General features: G+C 47.5%; 2 protein-coding genes across 2 annotated transcripts in view; one reads left to right on the forward strand and one right to left on the reverse strand.

Annotated features, from left to right (window-relative positions):
- The first annotated feature begins 322 nt into the window (after nt 1-322).
- On the forward strand, nt 323-6,256 carry DUSP4 (dual specificity phosphatase 4). Its single transcript, XM_048302995.1, has 4 exons — nt 323-737; nt 3,483-3,619; nt 4,035-4,254; nt 4,384-6,256. The coding sequence occupies exons 1-4, from the start codon at nt 344-346 to the stop codon at nt 4,767-4,769; spliced, it is 1,137 nt and encodes a 378-aa protein (XP_048158952.1). The 5' UTR covers nt 323-343; the 3' UTR covers nt 4,770-6,256.
- TNKS (tankyrase) overlaps nt 6,086-19,217 on the reverse strand; it is a 138,302-nt gene continuing 125,170 nt past the window's right edge. Inside the window, exons 23-27 of the mRNA XM_048302994.1 lie at nt 18,266-18,340; nt 16,966-17,071; nt 15,916-16,102; nt 14,995-15,151; nt 6,086-11,505 (exon numbers count right to left, since the gene is read on the reverse strand). Of these exons, the coding sequence (XP_048158951.1) occupies nt 11,419-11,505; nt 14,995-15,151; nt 15,916-16,102; nt 16,966-17,071; nt 18,266-18,340 (612 nt within the window). The 3' untranslated portion in view covers nt 6,086-11,418. The remainder of the gene's footprint in view (nt 11,506-14,994; nt 15,152-15,915; nt 16,103-16,965; nt 17,072-18,265; nt 18,341-19,217) is intronic.

Here is a 19,217-nt window from a genome sequence, read left to right on the forward strand (position 1 = left end):
GCAGCGTGTGTGACCCGCAGGGGTCCCGGCGGGGGTGACACCGCGCAGCCCCGCGGTGACAAAGGCGCGGCGCGGCCCGCCTCTCTCCCCCATTCACAACCCGCGGCCGGCCGGCGGCGCGGACGGATTTTTTTTTTTGTGAATGGAGGCGGTGACGTCGCCGCTCCCGCGCGCCGCCTCCCCTCCATTCATGCGGGCCCGGCGCGAATGGGCGGGGCGGGGCGGGGCGGGGCGGGGGCGCGCGCCGGCCGCCGCCGGGTAGTAAAGGCTGCGCGCGGCGCGCGCGGGGGTGCGCGAGCGGCGCGGGCGGCGGGCGCGGGGCGCGGCGGGCGCTCCCCCCGCCATGGTGGCCACCGAGGGGCTGCGCGAGATGGAGGGCAGCGCGCTGCGCCGGCTCGTGTGCCGCGACGAGGCCGGGCCCGGCGGCGCCGCGCGGTGCCTGGTGCTGGACTGCCGCCCCTTCCTGGCGCACAGCGCCGGACACATCCGCGGGGCGCTCAACGTGCGCTGCAACACGATCGTGCGGCGGCGGGCCAAGGGCGCCGTGAGCCTGGAGCAGATCCTGCCGGCCGAGGGCGAGGTGCGGGCGCGGCTGCGGGCCGGGCTCTACGCCGCCGTCGTGGTGTACGACGAGCGCAGCCCGCGCGCGGAGGCCCTGCGCGAGGACAGCACCGTGGCGCTCGTGGTGCGCGCGCTCCGTCGCGACACGGCGCGCGCCGACATCCGGCTCCTGGCAGGTACCGGCGGGGGGGAGCGGGCGGCGGGGACACCGGGAATGACGGCGGGGACGTGGCCGCGGACAGCCGCCCCCGCTCGGCAATGCGGGTCCGGCCTCGCCGCGCTCCGGGCAGGGCGCTCCCTTCTCCCGCCTCCGGCGGTCCTGCCAGAAGTTGGGAGCCGGCGGGAGGGCTGGGGGGCCGCGCGCACCGGGGCTGGGCTGCCCGGAGCTGGGGTCCCGGGACGGTCGCAGCGCGGCCATCAGCCCCGTGCGTGGGTGCCCGGGCGGTCTTAGCCGGCTCAGGGGCATCGAGCGGGTCCCGTGCCCCTGCCTGGGACCTGGGGGACGTGAGCGTGTGGGGGGAAATCCCCCCACGCTTTGTTTGAGTTCATCCCCAGCCCCACGGTGCAGAGAAGGTGTTTGTGCAGGGTCAAATACCTGCTGTCACGCCGATGTCCCTTTGCAGCGGGCAGAAAACCCGGGGATACCTCTCTGCTCCTTTTGCGGCTACAGCAGGGATCAGGGCTTCCCCACTCTGTCGTGTATTAAATGAGAAGTTGTGCACATTTGGAGCTGCTGGTCCTGAGAATTGCCTTGAGATGATTTAGGGGCGGGGGATGCTCAGCTGGGGTTCCTGAGTGAGCTCTGTGGGGCTTTTTCTTTTTTGTTTACAGCCTGAGAGTCAATTTATTCCTTCGTTTACTTACAGCAGGGGTGAGGATGTGTATGCAGAGTAGCAAATCCATTAGGAGGCTTGATAGATGGAGGAACTAGCACTTCAGTTGTACTAGATACAGTAAAAGCAGCAGGAGCTGTTCCAAGGATGAGATACGATGTGCTGCTGCGGGAGTGCCTGCACAGCAAGGGCTCGCTCAGGAGCAGGCTCCTTCACCGTGAGCCAGCGTGGTGCTGGAGCCACGAATGTGGCAGGAAATGCTGCTCTGCTTCAAGGGTGGCCTTTGTCAGCTGGGAGCTTCTGGTGTCCCTGTGGTTCTCGTGGGAGGTTGGTTGGAATGGGAGCCTTTTTAAGGAACAGGCTCCAAGAGACTCAGTCTCAGCACTACAGTCTTCTTCCTTTCGTACCACAGAGCTACTAAAATAATCTTGCTCTTGTTCCTTGAGAGCTGCACTAACCCAGAGCTGTGCATGCCCAAATGCACATTTGTTGGGTGCAGGTCACGATGAAGATCCAGATGTGTTTTTGCAGGTCAGGCTGCTGCCAGGTTCCCTGTGAAACAGCCTGGCTGGGTGTTGCTTGGCAATGGGCACCTGCTCTGCCTGGCTCCTGTGCCGGGCAGGGTCGGCGTGTGCAGCCAGGAGCTGCTGGATGTGGTGCTTGGCTCACCGAGCATTAAATCTGATGAGAGTCATTGAAGAGAAACATTTGGAAAGGTCTCTTTCCTTTCCAAGAAACGCTCTTTCCAAGATGTTTCTGCCCATCACCCTGGGCAGCTTTTCCCTCTCATGGTGTGATGACCACTGGAGTGGGATGTAGTAGATCCAGGGATTTTTGGACCAGATCCCTGGAAGTTGTCTAACAAGGGCTCTTGGTTTTGGATGCTCTTTCAAATCGAAGCAGTAGGACTGTAAAGGGATGTCAGGCCAGGGAAATGCAGCCTCTGCAAACTGTCCTGGCTGCGTGGGAGGGACAATGCAAATGCAGTGATGCATCCGCACAGTTCTGCTTTAAGGTACGAGAGCCCTTCCTTTTGTAGGGGGAGGAAACCACAGAGGACACTGGGATGCTGGCAGTATCGGGCTCTAGCTGCCTAGGGATTCCGGGGTTGCTTGAGATGCTTGCATGCATTGGTCTTGGATATCTCCAGCCTTGTTCAGGGCAGTCTCAGAGCTGGGTAAGAAAGATGTGTCCTGCTGCATGCTCTGGTAAGCTGAAATCTGCAGGCTTAGATCCTGCAGTTGGTTTGAGTCTTCAGGAACCATCCTGGGAGTCAGGGCTTGGTCTAGCTGGAGTCCTGTGGTGATAGTAAAATACTTGATTTTCATTGATTTTGAGGCTCAAAGTCACCCTACAAGCATGTCACAGTTGTTGATTTGATTTGAATGAGAGAAGGAAATCTCACCAGAAGTGTTTATTGGCAGCCAACACTGAAGTTTCCCTGTCCTGGGAACTCAGTGGGGTTTGCTCTTGTTTTGCCTGCCATGACGAAGTCCTGACATCCCCTGTGCTTATTCCCCTGGCAGCAGGTCAAAGGGACAAGCTGCTCCATGTTCAGCTTGCACCTCTCTGAGGGCAGCTGGGCTGTGAGGTCAGCCTGGCTATACCTGACCAGAGCCAGGGCTTTCCTCGTCTGTTGTTTCGGGAGCTCTGAGCTGGAGGGCCAAGCTGGGAAAGGGAGACCTGCCTGTGTTTTGTGACAAAATGATGTATCAAGGGAAGATGAGACCAGAACAGTCTTTGGCCTTGGAGCAGCTTTTCCCATTTAAATAAATCCTCTTTTCATTGTCTCAGAGACCAACCTTGGCCTCAGTCTGGGGTTTTGGCCAGCAGTATGCAGGGGACTAAACCCTGGACCAGAGGCTTTGGGTGGCCAAGATCGTTGCACTTGGTGCTCTTGCTCCAAGGGAATGGTGGGGCCTCAGGGATTCCCCCCTTGCTGCCAGGAGCCGGACTGCTCCTCCTGGGGCAGGAGACCACTCTCCATCGCTGTAGCATCATCTAGTGGCCAAGGGCATCTCTGGCTGTGCCGTTCTGAAGTCCTGTGAAAGCAGTCTGGGATAACACTTTGTGCCTCTCTTCTTGCAGGGGGCTATGAGCGCTTCTCCTCGGAGTATCCTGAATTCTGTGCAAAAACCAAGTCCCTGAGCAATGTGTCACCCTCCACCAGCGCTGAGCCCCTGGATTTGGGCTGCAGTTCCTGTGGGACCCCCTTTCATGACCAGGTATGTCTAGAAGCCCTAGTGCTTAGCTATTTTGACTGCCCTTCCAGCATTGCAACCTGCTCCGATGGGAGTCTCTCTGCTCTCCCTCAGCTGGGGCTTGTGGAGCTTCCTTTCCTCTCATGGGAGAGCATGGTGGTCCTCCTAATCCCAGGGTGTTTGTGTGCCCCAAAGAGTAGACAAGCCCAAATCCTGTTAACCCACACCTGCCTGTTTCTGAACAGGACAAAGAGAGGGAGAGGGAGGGCTTGAAGTAGGTTCAGCACCTCAGGAAGGCAGCTTCTGCTCCTTCTTCTGAGGGCCCTGGATCAGGTGCCAGGTTGCTGCACAGCTCAGTGTTTCCAAGCCATCTGGATGTGTGTCCTGCCTGCCGCAGTCCCCTGGTCAACCCCATATCTGTTGTTTTTCTCTGTAACAGGGTGGGCCTGTGGAAATTCTTCCCTTCCTCTACCTTGGCAGCGCCTACCACGCAGCCCGGCGGGACATGCTTGATGCACTGGGCATCACAGCCCTGCTGAACGTCTCCTCAGACTGCCCCAACCACTTCGAGGGGCACTACCAGTACAAGTGTATCCCTGTGGAGGATAACCACAAAGCTGACATCAGCTCCTGGTTCATGGAGGCAATTGAGTACATTGGTGAGTGCCTGTGCAGAGATGTTGTGTCCATTGGTGGGAGGGAGGTCAGCCCCCACCTGCAGGTTTGGTGAGGGGTTGGGCCGTGGTGGAAGGGTGTGGGTCTCATATCTCACCCCTGTTGCCCTCCAGACTCAGTGAAGGAGTGCTGTGGCCGGGTCCTGGTGCACTGCCAGGCTGGCATCTCCCGCTCAGCCACCATCTGCTTGGCTTACCTGATGATGAAGAAGCGCGTCAAGCTAGAGGAGGCCTTTGAGTTTGTCAAGCAGCGCCGGAGCATCATCTCCCCCAACTTCAGCTTCATGGGGCAGCTGCTGCAGTTCGAGTCGCAGGTGTTGGCCACTTCATACGCAGTGGAAGCCGTCAGCCCCTCGGGGACACTGCGGGAGCGGGGCAAGGCCACCTCCACCCCCACCTCGCAGTTTGTCTTCAGCTTCCCCGTGTCTGTCGGTGTCCATGCCACCCCCAGCAGCCTCCCCTACCTGCACAGCCCCATCACCACGTCGCCCAGCTGTTAGCTCAGGGCCGAGGCCAGCCGGGCAGGTAGTGCCAGGCATGCAGGGGGCGTGGAGCCCTGTGATGTTAAGCAATAGTGCCGGACACTGCCATTCACCCTGGACTCGACATCTTTTTCGTAGAGAGATTTCTTACCTCATCTTGGTTTGTTTGCTTTTTATTGTTATGTTTTGAAAGCACGGAAGTTTTAAAAGCCACAAACCTTGACATTGTCCAGGCTCTTTTGGGGAGGAAAAAAAAATAGTATACTGGGTTTCCTCAAGTGCCTGGTCTTCATGTGTTTCCATCCCTATTTTACTGTCTTGTTTTATTACACCTCCCCTTCTCCCCATGTTTCTGCCCCCAGCTCATCAAGGCTGACAAGGGAGCATACCCCGTTTTTATTGTGCAGCAGCCTTCCCCCTTGCAGAGAAATCTCTGTGTGTGTGGTGGGTGCTGCTTACCTGAGCCAGATACACTTTGGACAAGCAGAAATGCAGGCAGGGCCTTGGGGCAAGCAGGAGTGATAGCACAGGGCTGCCTGCACTCAACCTCAGCCCTGCCAGTGGCTGGGGAGATGAGGCAGGAGCTGGTAGGCACCTGCCAAGTCACCAGCTGAGCCCATTCCAGTGGGGGAGAGCAATCTGTGTGGTTGGGAAGTGGTTCGGAGGGAGACATGTAGTCTGAAATGCCTCTTTTCTTGCCTCTGTGGATCACTGGTTTCTACAAAACTTAGGTCCAATCTCCTGTGGCTTTAGGATGAGAAAGAAGGGGTGGGGGCAGCAGTCTGGGCTGCTTTTGATTGCTCTGTTCAGGTTCCTCTCCACCGGTCCCACTGCTGCTCTTCTTCCAAAGGCAGCAGGATGGGACAGGGGTGGGCTATAATGGAAGAGAGAAGCTGCAGGGTGGAGGACAGGCTGGCCCAGAGGTGTCATCCATCCAGCATTTTCAAGCTTCTCCCACCTCATGACCAGCCCTTTTCCTGTGCTGAGTCTTGTTCACCTGTGCAACATTTCTGCAGCTTTTGGTCCAAGCCTTGAAAATGCCTCATCTTCAACCCACCTGGAGCCTTATTTCCCACCCTACCTCTGTCCTTCTCTCCAGTCCAATCCAACACACAAGATGCCTGTGTGGCTGATGTACATATGTATGGTTTTGTTCTTCTTTTTTTTTTTTTTTTTTCTAGAAATTAACTTTTTATTTATTGCCTGAGGGAGGGAGAAAACATTGTTTGGAGAAAATAAAAATAAAAACTGTTTTCAACAGTTCGGCTGGAGCAAATTTGTCCTAAGACCAAGACAGAACAGCAGGTTGTGCACACATTCCATTTTCACAGAGCAACTGTTAAAAATGTATTTATTGACTTTTAAACTATTACAAGTATTGCAGATCAGACATTTAGCCAAGCACATTTATAGATCAAACTCAGTTGTTACAGAGATGTTACCTAAAGTCCACCATGTAGGTAGGCTGAGAACCTGCCCATCGTCTTCAACTTTGAGAGAGAAGGTAAAAGAAGAAATAAATAAATGATATCCCAGCTCCAGGTAATTGGCAACTAAGAGAGGACACATACAGGGCTAGTTATGAAAACAAGTTACACAAAAGAAAGGTCTAGAAATTCAACCCCCAGCTACATTGCCATCAGGGTTGCCAGAGAAAGCAATTAGGAATGACAAAGCACAAGCTCATGGGACTGCAGCACAGAAAATCCCCATTTCAATTTCCAAAGCTGAAGCAAGTTCTGCAGATGTTAAGAAAGTGTCAAAATTATCTTAATAACAGAGACTCTAATAATCGAAATTAGTAATTAATGGGACCACCACTAGAACTTGCCACCAACAGGTTCAGCAAGACTGTTACATCAAAAACAGTCAGATAATGTGACTTGACAGGCATATGTGTCAGTGTAATGGAAATGCATCTGCTTCCCATGTCCCCTACAGATTCCCAGGCTCATTCACCTTGCTTCAGAGATTTTAACACACGTACAGTGTTCCCCAATCCCCTGGGTTTTACATCTACTCTGTGTTCAGACAGGTGGGAACACTGCCTCTCCATCTCTGCACACGTGTCCTGCCACTCTGAAAAACCAGGAGAACATGCTCTGGACTGCACCAGGCCACCACCACCAATGGATTCAAGCCTGTGGAGGTTCACAAGCCACTTGCTACATGAGGCAAGAACTGAATCTGTGCTTTCCTGGGTCTTCCCTCTCTGGGCTTACAATGCTGCACAAAGACTCAGCTCAACAAAACTGAAGCATGCATTAGATATGCACGCCACTTTAGACTTCTGAGCTAGACTTTCTGTAGCAAAGCAGCATGGAAACAGAGAAATCCCACTGAAAAGAAATTCACACATTTCCTGACACTCAGCTTCTGAGAATGATTAGCAATGTTCAAACTAATCTGTTTTATGGCTGGACCCTTCTGCCCATCTTGGAAAAACCTGTTCAGGGCAATTTCTGTTAACAGCCCCATACGGAAATTGCAGGCAGTGCATGAACTATGCAGAAACTCTGACGTCACTGCAGGGATGCAGGAGGCTTTTTTGAGATTTGCCACCTGCTTAAGCAGCTCTCACGGGCCCCACAGTGGCACAACATGTTTGCATCCCTCAGCACCTCACACATTCACAGGGAGGAGACACCTCCTCTAACCTACAATAAACAGTAGGAACAGCTGGTTTCCAGAGACAAGAAAGCGCCCTGGTCCAGGAGCTACTCCCTCCCCTGTACCACATGCCTTTTCTGTGTCTGCTGCCCATCAGAGCCAACACTGCAGAACATTTTGCAGGGTTTTCTTTTTGCCACAGTGTAGAATTTTCTTTTGGGGTACTCCCATAACAAACAAGCAAAGTTCAGGTCTGCAGGCAAAATAAATTCCTGCTACACAATGCAGTGGGATTCAATTGCATCACATGCGAACACTCGAAACAGAGGTTAGAAAACCAATAGTGACTGCAACATGGTGGAACTAGTTGAAGAGGTTTATAACAGTCTCTGTGGAGCTGGGATCAAACACAACTGGTAGATAAAAAAGAGAAAATAAAATATACCTTATTAAGGTACTGTACTGTCTGCTTTTAATCCTAACAAAAGTTCTGTTGACAGCATTCAGACTGTAATGTCACTCTGCACCAGGTATCTAAGTCATCAGCCTCATGGAAACAGTTTCAGCAATGGAGGGCAGAACCCTCTCTCCTTTGTTAGATGGTGACTTTTCTTTCTGTTTTGCCTATTAAAGTTCTGTCACAAAACTACACAAAAGTTTCAAAATGCTGCCTCAAAGGGACACTGACAAAAATCAACAGGCCTGAGAGACACATTGTCCCTTGTGCCAGCAGACACCAAGTTCTGTCCCTGGTCTCCCAGCCCTGAGCATTCTTACATTCTCAGCTCCTGCTGTGCCTCCACTGGTGATCCAATGCTGCATATGAGCATCCCAATATCATGGGACTGCTCTTCTCAGGAAGTCAAAAACTTCATTTCTCAGGAGGCAGCAACTGCCTGGTTATGGGGTCATGGCATTTTTAAGGTCCCATTGTAGTTAACTCCCCCAGCTAAAGCAGCAGCATCTGTACCGTTAACAACCTGCCAAATGCAGCTCTACCACCAAAACCACAACCAGGTTTTTCATGAGTAACTTTGATATTGATGGGCAGATCCTCACTTTGTTTTGAACTGTAAGAGGAGCTACAAAGACAACATATGCTACTCCTGCACAGGTTTCTACAACACACAGGTGCATCATCAGGCCTGGGTATTCCTCTGTGTCTGGCCACAAACGGATATGAGATCACGTCATTACGAGACAAAAACCACTGCAAAATGATTTCCTCACACAGCACCTTTACTCTGCACAGAACATCAGAAACATTAACACTGGCAGTTCAAAGATACTGGAAAGTAGAATCACAGAATATGCTGAGTTGGAAGGGACCCATCAGGATCATTTAGTTCAACTCCTGGCTCTGCACAAGATAGCCCCAAGAGTCACACCATGTGCCTGAGAGCATTGTCCAAACACTTCTTGAACTCTGTCAGGCTTGGTGCTGTGACCACTTCCCTGGGGAGCCTGTTCCAGTGCCCAGCCACCCTCTGGGGTAAAAAACCTTTTCCTTACATCCAACCTAAATCTCCCCTGACTCAGCTTCATGCTGTTTCCTCCAGTCTTGTTACCGGTCACAGGAGTGAAGATATTGGTACCTGCCCCTCACTTCCTCTCATGAGGACGTTGAAGACCCCAGTGAGGTCTCCCCTCAGTCTCCTCCAGGCTATTTTTATCCTCTAGAAGTTCCAGGCTGCAAAAGGATTCCAGACTAGCCATTAGTTCAACAAGCACATAGAAACAACAAGCAAGAACAGCATCTGGTGTGGGCTCAGTGGGGTTTTACTTTTTAGATTTGTTCTTGTTTTTGAAAGATGTAAAGCTTTTAACTTTCGTGCCCACATTAACCATTTTGCTCACCTAAGTAGCACAGCTGTTTCACCATTTAAAACTATGTCTAACTGGGGATGGAGGGCAGCACTCGCTCAGGCCACTATCTGAAACCCTAGTGCAGACAGGCACATCCCCTCACTGCATTATTAACTAAATGAAAAACAAACCCCAAACTTAAATGGCGAATACAAAGCTTCAAAGCCTAGTGGTGATCTTTGCAATCCTAACACCATGAAACAAGTAGCCAAAATACAAGCACCCAATTTTATCAATGAAATTTGTTTAAAAGGACAACTTAGGCTAGAGCCTGCATGGAACTTCAAAGCTACATAGTTAATCAGGTCACAGAATGAAGCGAGAACCATATATCCACTGTCAGCTCAAGAAAAGTAAAACTCAGAGTTCAAGTTCTGTTGGAGTATTGCTATTTCTAAGGTTTTCTTTAGAGATATTACAAACAGATGATGTTCAGGTAGCCATATTGCATCAAATGACTGATTTTACAGTGGGTAAAATTTCTTGTGAGGATGACTTGCTTCAACATTAATGCCTTAATGTTAAAAACAAAAATGTTGTGTTTAATGCTGAAAGTGAAAAGGTCTTCAGGTTTAAGTCTGTTTTACCCAAACATGTTAGCAAAATCCCACTTGTGGGGAGCACGTATATTTTTATGAAATAAAAGCACACTATTCTGTTGCTTCCTTGCTTTAAGGGGGATAAAACCTGAATGCATGAACTGGATCATCAGATAGTGCTGGTTGATAGGGAAATGCACAGCGTGTTGTGTCCAAAGGAACATTTTTTCCTCCAGTTGTTACATGGGCAACACTGAAGCACATTTCCTGGCATTGGTTGTTAGGAAAAAAATTAACAGGTCTTGATCTTCAACCTTCTCTGAAACTGTAAAACACTACAAAAAAGAAACAGTTTCTACTTTTGTTAAATCCATATCCACCATGAGGGGGACTTTTGAAACTGTCTGATGCTGTGCTATGCAATGCTTAAAAACAACTTTCTCCTACCCAGCAAAATAAACCTGGGAATTTGGGAAGAAGGGTATTAAGTGAATAAATCCTAGCTTTGTACTCTGGTATACCTGCAAACAAATCCGCTTGCCAAACGATACTTTAAAATTTTGTTCTCATCAAAATGTAAAATTGATATTTAAAAAAAATTATTACTTTTGTAAATCCCTTAAGCTCTTCAACTGTGATGTCACACACCAAGATGTGACAGGAAACTGCTGTAGTACACTCTCCCTGACCAGCCTGAAACCCATTTACGGGGTCTCATCTTACAGAGGGACATGAACTAGATACGCCCTCCTGTATGAAATCTTCTGACTTTTCACCTGCTTCTCCCAGCAAAACCATACACTGCTGTAACTGGAGAACATTTCACAAGCTGCATGTACTTAACAGGAGCCTTATAAAATGTTCTTTTAGAGATGCCAGCAGAGGACATGGACCTGTTTCATGAAGTCCTTCCACGCACAAGAGCTGGTTTTACCCTTGCAAACTCTTCCCAGGGCTTCCCCCAGAAAACTCACACAGACAAAGCAGCAAACTGACATGGTTTGTTTCCACTCTAAAGTTACACTCACTCATGTTATCGTTTGCTCAGAGGTGTGCAAAAAACCCCCTATATCGAAGAACTTGACCTAGTCCCTCCTCAGATGAAATTTATATTGCATTGTTAATGATTTTAGTCGACTTGACTTTGTGCAAAATATCTTCAAGAAGGTTCTGGCTCAACTTCAGAATATAAAAGGAGAATAAATAGGATCTCTTGAAAACAGGAAATGAATGGTGTATGCTGAAAAAAAAAAGATGGGCTTAATGCAATTTATCTGCAAATAAAATAACTAGAAAAGTAGTGTCTGAAATTTTAGCATGTGAGATGGCACCAATAAAGGCTTCCGTTTGCACAATAATGTTCCCAAGGTCTAGATCAAAACAGTATTATTTTATACATGGTAACTGCAGAGACTAGGAGCCTGAGATATGTTATTAAAAGGCAGTCCCTTGTAAACTTTCCTCAAGAGGAACAGTAGCAGTCGAGTATGCAAGAGTTACTCATACCATATTCATCAAGACAGCAATGCTTTATAGAAGACATACAGCTTATTTCCAGGTTGTTAAGAATTTTATGTGATACTGATTTTCTGAAACACGTATCCATCCAGTCCAAGATTGAAGTCACATCCTTCTTCACTGCTCTGAAGCTACTAGGTCTTTTGTTCTGCTGCTGTTGCTGTCTGTGAGGGAGCTTCTGGTTTCACAATCTGGTATGTAATGAGATATTCTGGGTATGCCTGAAAGTAAAGTAAGAAAAAAACCCCTGGTTTATACAAGGGTAACTCAGCAAGTTCCAGTTTTTGCATTTAACTAAACAGTGACCAGGAAGGACAGCACAAGAATCAGTTCTATGTTCACAGCATGCAAGAAAAAAAGGATTTCAAACCGAGCCAGCACTAAGTAGAACTGCTTACACCTTGTACTTAACACCTTGGTTAATGCACTAATAGAAAGAAAGATGTTTTTTCCATACAGACACTGCCAGAAATTGTGTGCAACAGGAATTCAGAGTTACTCCCCTTGTTAGTTAATCCTACAAATTGGTCAGTACCTGTTAAGTTACTCAAAAATCTCAGATGACTGATAAAGCCTGACCTCAAAAGGGTCAGTAACTTGTCATGTAACCTGCAAATGCCTTTACTGGCAGTAGAATACTTGGCCCACTCAAAGCACATAACCCAGTCAGTCATCTGTCCATCCATCCAGTGTTTCCTGAAGACAGCTGGTAGCCAGTTCAGTCCCAGAACAAAGCTAAAGTTGACAGAGGTCAGAGCCCCATTCAGAGGAACCTTGATAGATGAGAGGAGACTGGGCCTACAGAGGCCTCATGTAATCCAGCAAGGGCAAAAGCGTCTGAGATGAATTCCTTGTAACACTGCAGGTTGAGAAGCCACTCAGCTGAAAAGGTGATGCGGTCCCTGGGTGACAGCAAGCTAAAGCAGAATCAATAGTGTGTCCCAGCAGCAATAAAGGCTACAAGCAGCCTGCGGTAAATCATCAGGTGTAGCAGCAACTGCTGTTTATTCAGTACTCATGTGACCACATCTAGAAAACTGCATTATTTTAGGTCCTCCAATACAAGAAGGATGCCAACAAGCTGAACCCAAGTTCAGCAAAGGACCAATAAGTCAGGGGAGAAAGCACAGGATAAAGAAGAAGAGGCTGAGAGAGATGGGCTTGTTTGGTTCAGAAAAGAGAAGGCTTTGTGGGACCTCATAGCAATCTTGCATTATGTATGGAAGGCTACTGAGAAAACAGAGCCAGACTCTCTTCTGTGATGCACAGCAGGAGAATGAGATTAATTAACACAGGGAAGCTTTCTGTTGGATACAAAGGAAATACTATTTTACTCTGAGGATAAGTAATCAAAGGAACAAGCTGCTGCAGGAGGCTGTGAAACACCATTCGCTGAGGCCTCCAAGACTCGCCTGGTCAAACAAAGCCCTCAGCAACCTGGCCTGGATTCAACATGAACAAGAGGCTGGCCTATGTGACCTCTCCAAGATTCCTTTGAACCTAAATTTATTATATAATCTTATTTTAGAATCACAGAATGGTTTGGACATGAGGGATCTTTACAGATCATCTGGTTTGAGGCCCCCTGCTATAGGCAAGGACACTTTCCACTAGACTGAGTTGCTCAACACCCCATCCAGCCTGGCCTTGAAAACTTCCCAGCATGGAGCATCCACAGCTTCTCTCAGCAACCTCTTCTAGGACCTCCTTACCTTCTGAATAAACAATTTCTTCCTAACATCTAATCTAAATCTCTCATCTTTTAGTTATAAACTGTTTCCTCCCCATGTCCTATTACTATGTGCCTGTGTAAAAAGTTGCTCTCCCTCTTTTTTATAAGCCCCCTTTACACACTGCAAGGCTGCTATAAGGTCTCCCTGCAGCCTTCTCCAGGCAGAACAATCCCAATTCTCTCAGCCTTTCCTCATAGGAGAGGTGCTTCATCCCTCTGATCATGTTTGTGGCCCTCTTCTGGACCCACTCTCTGTCCTTCCTGTGCTGAGGACCCCACAGCTGGATGCAGCATTCCCGATGGGGTCTTAGGAGGGCAGAGTAGAGGGGAAGAACCACCTCCCCTTGACCTGCTGGCCACTCCTCTTTTGATGCAGTCCAGGATGTGGTTGGTTCTCTGGGCTGCAAGCACGCACTGTTGGTTCATGTCCAGCTTTTTGCCATCAGGACATCCACATCCTTCTCCACAGGGCTGCACCCAATGAGTTCATTTCCCAGTCTGTACTCAGGTCTGGGATTGCCCTGCAATTGCCAAGTGCAGCATCTTGCACTTGGCCTTGTTGAACCTCATGAAGTTTTTGTGGGCCCACTTCTCAAGCATGTCCAGGTCCCCCTAGATGGCATCCCATCTTTCCATTGTGTCAACTGCACCACTCAGCCTCCTGTCACCTGCAGACTTGCTGGGAGTTCACTCCAACACACTGTTTGTGTCACTGAGAGAGATATTAAAGATCAATGGTCCCAAGACAGAGCCCTGAGGGACACCTCCATCATGAGCCTCCACCTGGACACTACTGACCACAACTCTCTGCCTGTGTCCATCCAGCCAATTCCTTATCCTCCAAACAGTCTACCCTTCAAAGCTGGAGACAAGGATGTCATGTGGGACATGACAAGTAGATGACATCGGTTCATCTTCCCTTGTCAACCATCACTGTCACTCTATCACAGAAGGTCACTTGACTGGTCAGGCACAATCTATGCTGACAGAAGCTGTGCTGGCTGTCTTGAATCACCTCCTGGTCTTGCATGTGCCTTCCATGAGGATCTGTTCCACGATCTTCCGAGGCACAGAGGTGAGGCTCACCTATATGTAGTTCCCTTGTGTCTACTTTTCTCCCCTTTTAAAAAATACGAGTTATGTTTCCCTTTTTCCAGTCACTGAAGTCCCTGCCTGACTGCCATGACTTTTCAAGTATCACAGAGCCACAGAATATTCGGAGTTGGAAGGGACCTGCAAGGATCATCAAGTCCAGCTCTTAAATGAATGGCCCATACAGGGATCAAACCCATGATCTTGGAATTATTAGCAGCATGCTCCAACCAACCGAGATGGTCTCAAGGTACGATGGAGAGTGGCTTGGCAACACCATCAGCCAGCTCCCTCAGGACCTGCGATGTTTGTCATCAGGGCCCACAGACTCGTGATTATTCAGTTTCATCAGGTGATCTGGGAGCCACCCACGGTATTAAGCAAAACACTTTTCCAGAGTCAGGGTCTAGCTGAGTTATTCAGATTAAAAATCAACTTTTGAAGATTTCTGTGCTATTCCAGCTGCCATTTAAGGGTAATCTCTGTCATTGCTGGGAAGCTACAGGTAAAAAGCCCAGAATCCTCAAGATATACCAGAGCCCCAGAAATGCATGTGACCTTGATACTGCAGTAATGCCAGTAAAATGCAATGGGAGAAAGAGAGTTAACTGAGAAAAACTACAATTCTTAACAGACTCCATCAGTGCTGCATAGGGGGAATTAGGCAATTCTGCACGGTATAAATCAGAGCAGATCAGTGGAAAGGAGTAGCATTTGCTGTCTAGATACAGTTCACTGCTTATTTCCCCGTTTAAATGGGAAAAAAAAAACCGAACACCTAATCAGCAGGGTTATCAAAGCACACTCGGTCTGGAAACCAGCCACACCCCAGCTCCAGCTCCAAGCTCTGTCCTTCCATAAAGCCAGTCCTTGCTGACCCACCTACCTGCTCTCCTCTGTAGATAACATACTCGGCGTATGCAAGTCCATTCACGCTTGGCCTGCCGATAACAGAATGGTGCCCGGGAGGGGCATGAGCCATTTTCATTGTGCTGAACTGAAGAAAGGATTTTCCAAGGGTCACTCTACAGAAGAGCATTTGTCTAAAATGAATGAAGAGAATATAAACATCTTACTAGGAGTCGAGTGCTTCCAGAATTATTTCAGTCTTTTGAGTTTATTTAATTATAATTAATTTCTCAAGGCTTTTTTAGAGAAACACTTTTAGAAATCAGTTCTAAGACTGTATAAAACCTGCCACAAAAAATCTTTTGTGACACACAGAAGGGAGAACACACAGTTTGTTTAGCCCTCACATGGAGGCCTGTTCTAGTTCATTTTATATATATATATATATGTAAAGCTGTTGAAAGAAGCTGAAACTCTGTGTTCCTACCAGCAGGGACTGGACAGGTGTCAAAGTGTGAGAAACACATTGATCTACTCCAGCACGAAACAAAGCTGTGATTAAGTCCTGTTCACTACCTCCAAAATTATCTGATCCACAGTACAACAAGGTACTGCTGACCACCACTTTGCACTGCAGTTTTGTCCTGAGAGTGCCTGGAGTTTAATCGCTATTTTCCCCTGACTCTTCATTTTCAAACTTGCTGTTTCAAGCCTCTTTCCTGAGCCACAGCTCATTTTGATTTATACTCACTGCACTCTTAGATGTAATTTTTGACCTTCCTGTGGGACTTGCTGCATTTATATTCATTTTTGTTCAGCCCTGACAAACAGAAAACTGCATTTTTCCTGCCACGACCAAGCTCAAGTGGCCTTCCTTTCCCTGCAGGTCACCCTGTGCCAGGATCATAAAAAGCAGGACAGCCAGAATTACGTGCAGGGAACTCTGCTGGGTCCATACCTGTGGCAGATGTAACAAGACCTGTCTTTGTGCGTCGGACAGCCTGTTCCTCCCCCTATTCCGTACACATATTGGTTGCTTTTTGAGGAGTTCTCAGCAAAGTAAATTCCAGCTCCAAACATCCCTCCAATGTATGCATGCCTTTCATCAAATCCTTTGTGAATGATAGCATTAATAAAAGGAGACCCTAGAACAGTGACACAAAAAGACACATACTTGTTAAGTTGTATAGTAATACAAGACTCAATGTCAAGAGGAGTTTATCTGCCTCAAATAGACCATTAAATACCAGAAAGTGTGCTCAGTCAGCTGGAAGGGGGCGATACCCAGCAGGATGCTGTGATGTGTGGGATTTATCGTTATATACCAAAATCCCACGTGTGACTCATTTCTTACTCATTTCACAGATCTCATTAAATGGCTTTCCCCCCACTCACATTTCAGTGCAATTTATCTTGTCAATGCACACCTTCTCTACACAGTCAGTACTGGTTAAGGTGGGGCAAGGTGTCAGGACAATCATACCCAAAACCAATTTCCTACACAGAATCACAGAAGAATCTAGGGCAGAAGGACCTTCAGGCAATTGTCATTTGTAGGCATTTCTAGAGAAATCTTGCTGAAACTCATGGCTGGTTTTGATTCCTTTCCCTGATGCTTGCCTGAAGCACCAGGGTAAAACGCTTTTATTGTGTGCTGCTCCCCCCATTTAGAAGACACCATGTCTTTCTCACAGCAATGTAACATCATCCCAGCAGCTTTACTGAAAATGACTAAGATAGGGCTTAGCAAAAAACCTTCCTTTTTCTTAAAAAACCAAAACATAACAAAACTATTTCTTACCTAGTGCAGCTTTTAGGATTGCAGCAACTACACAGAATAACTCCACCACCGCCACACCCCCAATGTACCCCCTGCATTTCTAGTGCAGAAACACAATTACTTGCACAGGATGGTGACACAGCAACAATAACATTGCCTGTGGGTCCTTGCAAGGTTTGGGGTTTTTTGTTAAAAACCAATACGTACAAAGAGACACGACTTCCTTACCGTGAAACAACATGCGCTCATTGTGATGATTATGATTCTCCTCTGAGACCTCCTTCTGTCTGTGACAGAATCTCTCCCGCAACTTCTTGTTCACTACCTTTTGAATCTGCAGCAGAACAACAGATCCAACCACGCTGTCACCACAACATTTCAATCTCTCACAGGTATTTGAATTGCAATTGAAATGAAATAGAGTTTCACCGAGTTCACATTAATTTGACAGTGAAACTGACAGCAAGACACATGAATGCTATAAAGAACCCCATGGCTGTTCTGCACGCAAGGCTGAAGTCTCTCAAACAGCTCTGCAGCACACACTTACAAATGGTTAAAACTACTGTGAAACTGCAGCCTAAGTTTTCAGGTTTAAGGACAACTTTCAGGCTTCTTCTCTCAGAGCCTGCAACACCACAAAGAACTACAAACTGTCTGGAACTCCTTCCCTCTCTGCTTTGAGCTCTGTTGACCAATCTTGTCTAGCTCTTTGAAACTTGCTGTCTAGTTTAGGTTTATTTTTTATGAAAAGAACCATCTTTTGAGGGGAAAAAAAAGGAGATGTGCTGTTTAATCTATCTGTATCATTTCAGCCACATGCTCTAATACCGGTGGTTTCTGTAAAGGACTTCACCTTTGGTTTGGGAGTAGGATGGAAGCAGAGTTTTACTTCAGGATGCATGATCTATTGGATCAAGCTGCAAAGGCTCTGCACAGGCTTACTTCTCAAAGAGACAGGCAGCACAGGTTTGCTGGAGCTCAGAAACCAAGTTCTGTTCTGATTTCCAAGAAACCAGAAACTGTACTTTCCCTCAGAAAGACAATACTATTTTCTGGAATGCCACGGCTTGTAAAAGCTATTTTTCTAGTTGGTAAGGGCAAAGGAGGTGGTGTCAGTCTGGGAAGTTGCATAGGGAGATAGAAACTTCTTATCAGAAGTCATGATCATCCTTTCACACCCCCCCTAATATCCTTTAAAAAGGTAAGAAAAGACTACACTGAGGAAAAAAAAAAATCTGTGTTGCAAGGGTCAAATACAGAAGTTATAGGCCTCTGAAATTCAATCAGGTTCTTCACCACATCTGTCTTCAACATCAGTTCTTCTTTAGGAGCCCAAGCAGACACTTCTCCCTCATTCCCTGTGCACAGCATGCATTCATTTTAGCACTTGCATTAACTCTGTTCCTGAATACCATTTCAACAAAGAACTTTAAATGTAAAAGGGCAAACCACTAAACTGATTCTGCCCGCTGGCATAAATACTAACATACTTTACCACATAAAACTGAGAGGTTTTGAAACTTACCCTGATGACATTGTACCTGTTGAAGATCCCACCAGCATTTCCACCATCCCGATGCTCCCGGATTGTACTTTGCATCTACATAAAAAACCAAAACTGAAAGTTCAGCACATAAACCTTGCTAGCAAGGCAAAGTATCCATGCAGTGTCTCAGTATATCACTGGCAACAACAGACAATCTTGATGGAAAATGAATTAAAAGGTGTACAAAAAAAAGTCATCTCAATTTTAAACTGCATTATACCCTAATTTCTCAAGCACCCAACACGTTATGCTGTTCCACAGCAGGGAAGCTGGATGATGCAATTATCCGACTGATGCCATGAAGATTTTTGCCTTTTCTTTTATACCCCTGTTATACCTTTTTACAACTTCTGTATTCCTAGCACTTATTGCCTACATTCTTGGACTTGTTTGTCAAGCTAAGAGACTAAACATTTTAGAAGCTTCGTAGTTAGGGATCAGTGTGCCCCAGACCCCAAGGTCCTCTCCAGAACACATTCTGTAAACCAAGATAGAACCATCCAGGGGAAGGTTCCTTGGGGAGGGGGGTGCTCACTTGAACCTCTCATTGGGGAATCTTTGATAGATACGCTAATTAGTAAAACCTGTAATGTTATACCCCATGTTGGGGAGATACACTCGGTGGGGTGCCTCTGGATGCACATGACCTAGATGTGTACACCTGAGGATCCTTAAAAATAAATACCAAGGTAAAATCCCTTCCCCCCTTCTAACTGTGTATGACTCTTGATTTTAAGACCAGGAAAAGGCATCACAATCTTGCAATAAAAATCCATATAAGACAAAGGAGAATAATGGTATCAAAATGATATACAACTAGAAAACCTGATTTTTATTAGAAAAAAAAAAATCTTTGACAATTAATATACAAAAAGATCACTCTGAAGAAATAATAAATGTGATTTTAGTGAGTTTAGTTTGCATTTCTTAG

Source organism: Corvus hawaiiensis, chromosome 5, assembly GCF_020740725.1.
Source record: "Corvus hawaiiensis isolate bCorHaw1 chromosome 5, bCorHaw1.pri.cur, whole genome shotgun sequence".
In the NCBI taxonomy this organism is placed as follows: domain Eukaryota; kingdom Metazoa; phylum Chordata; class Aves; order Passeriformes; family Corvidae; genus Corvus; species Corvus hawaiiensis.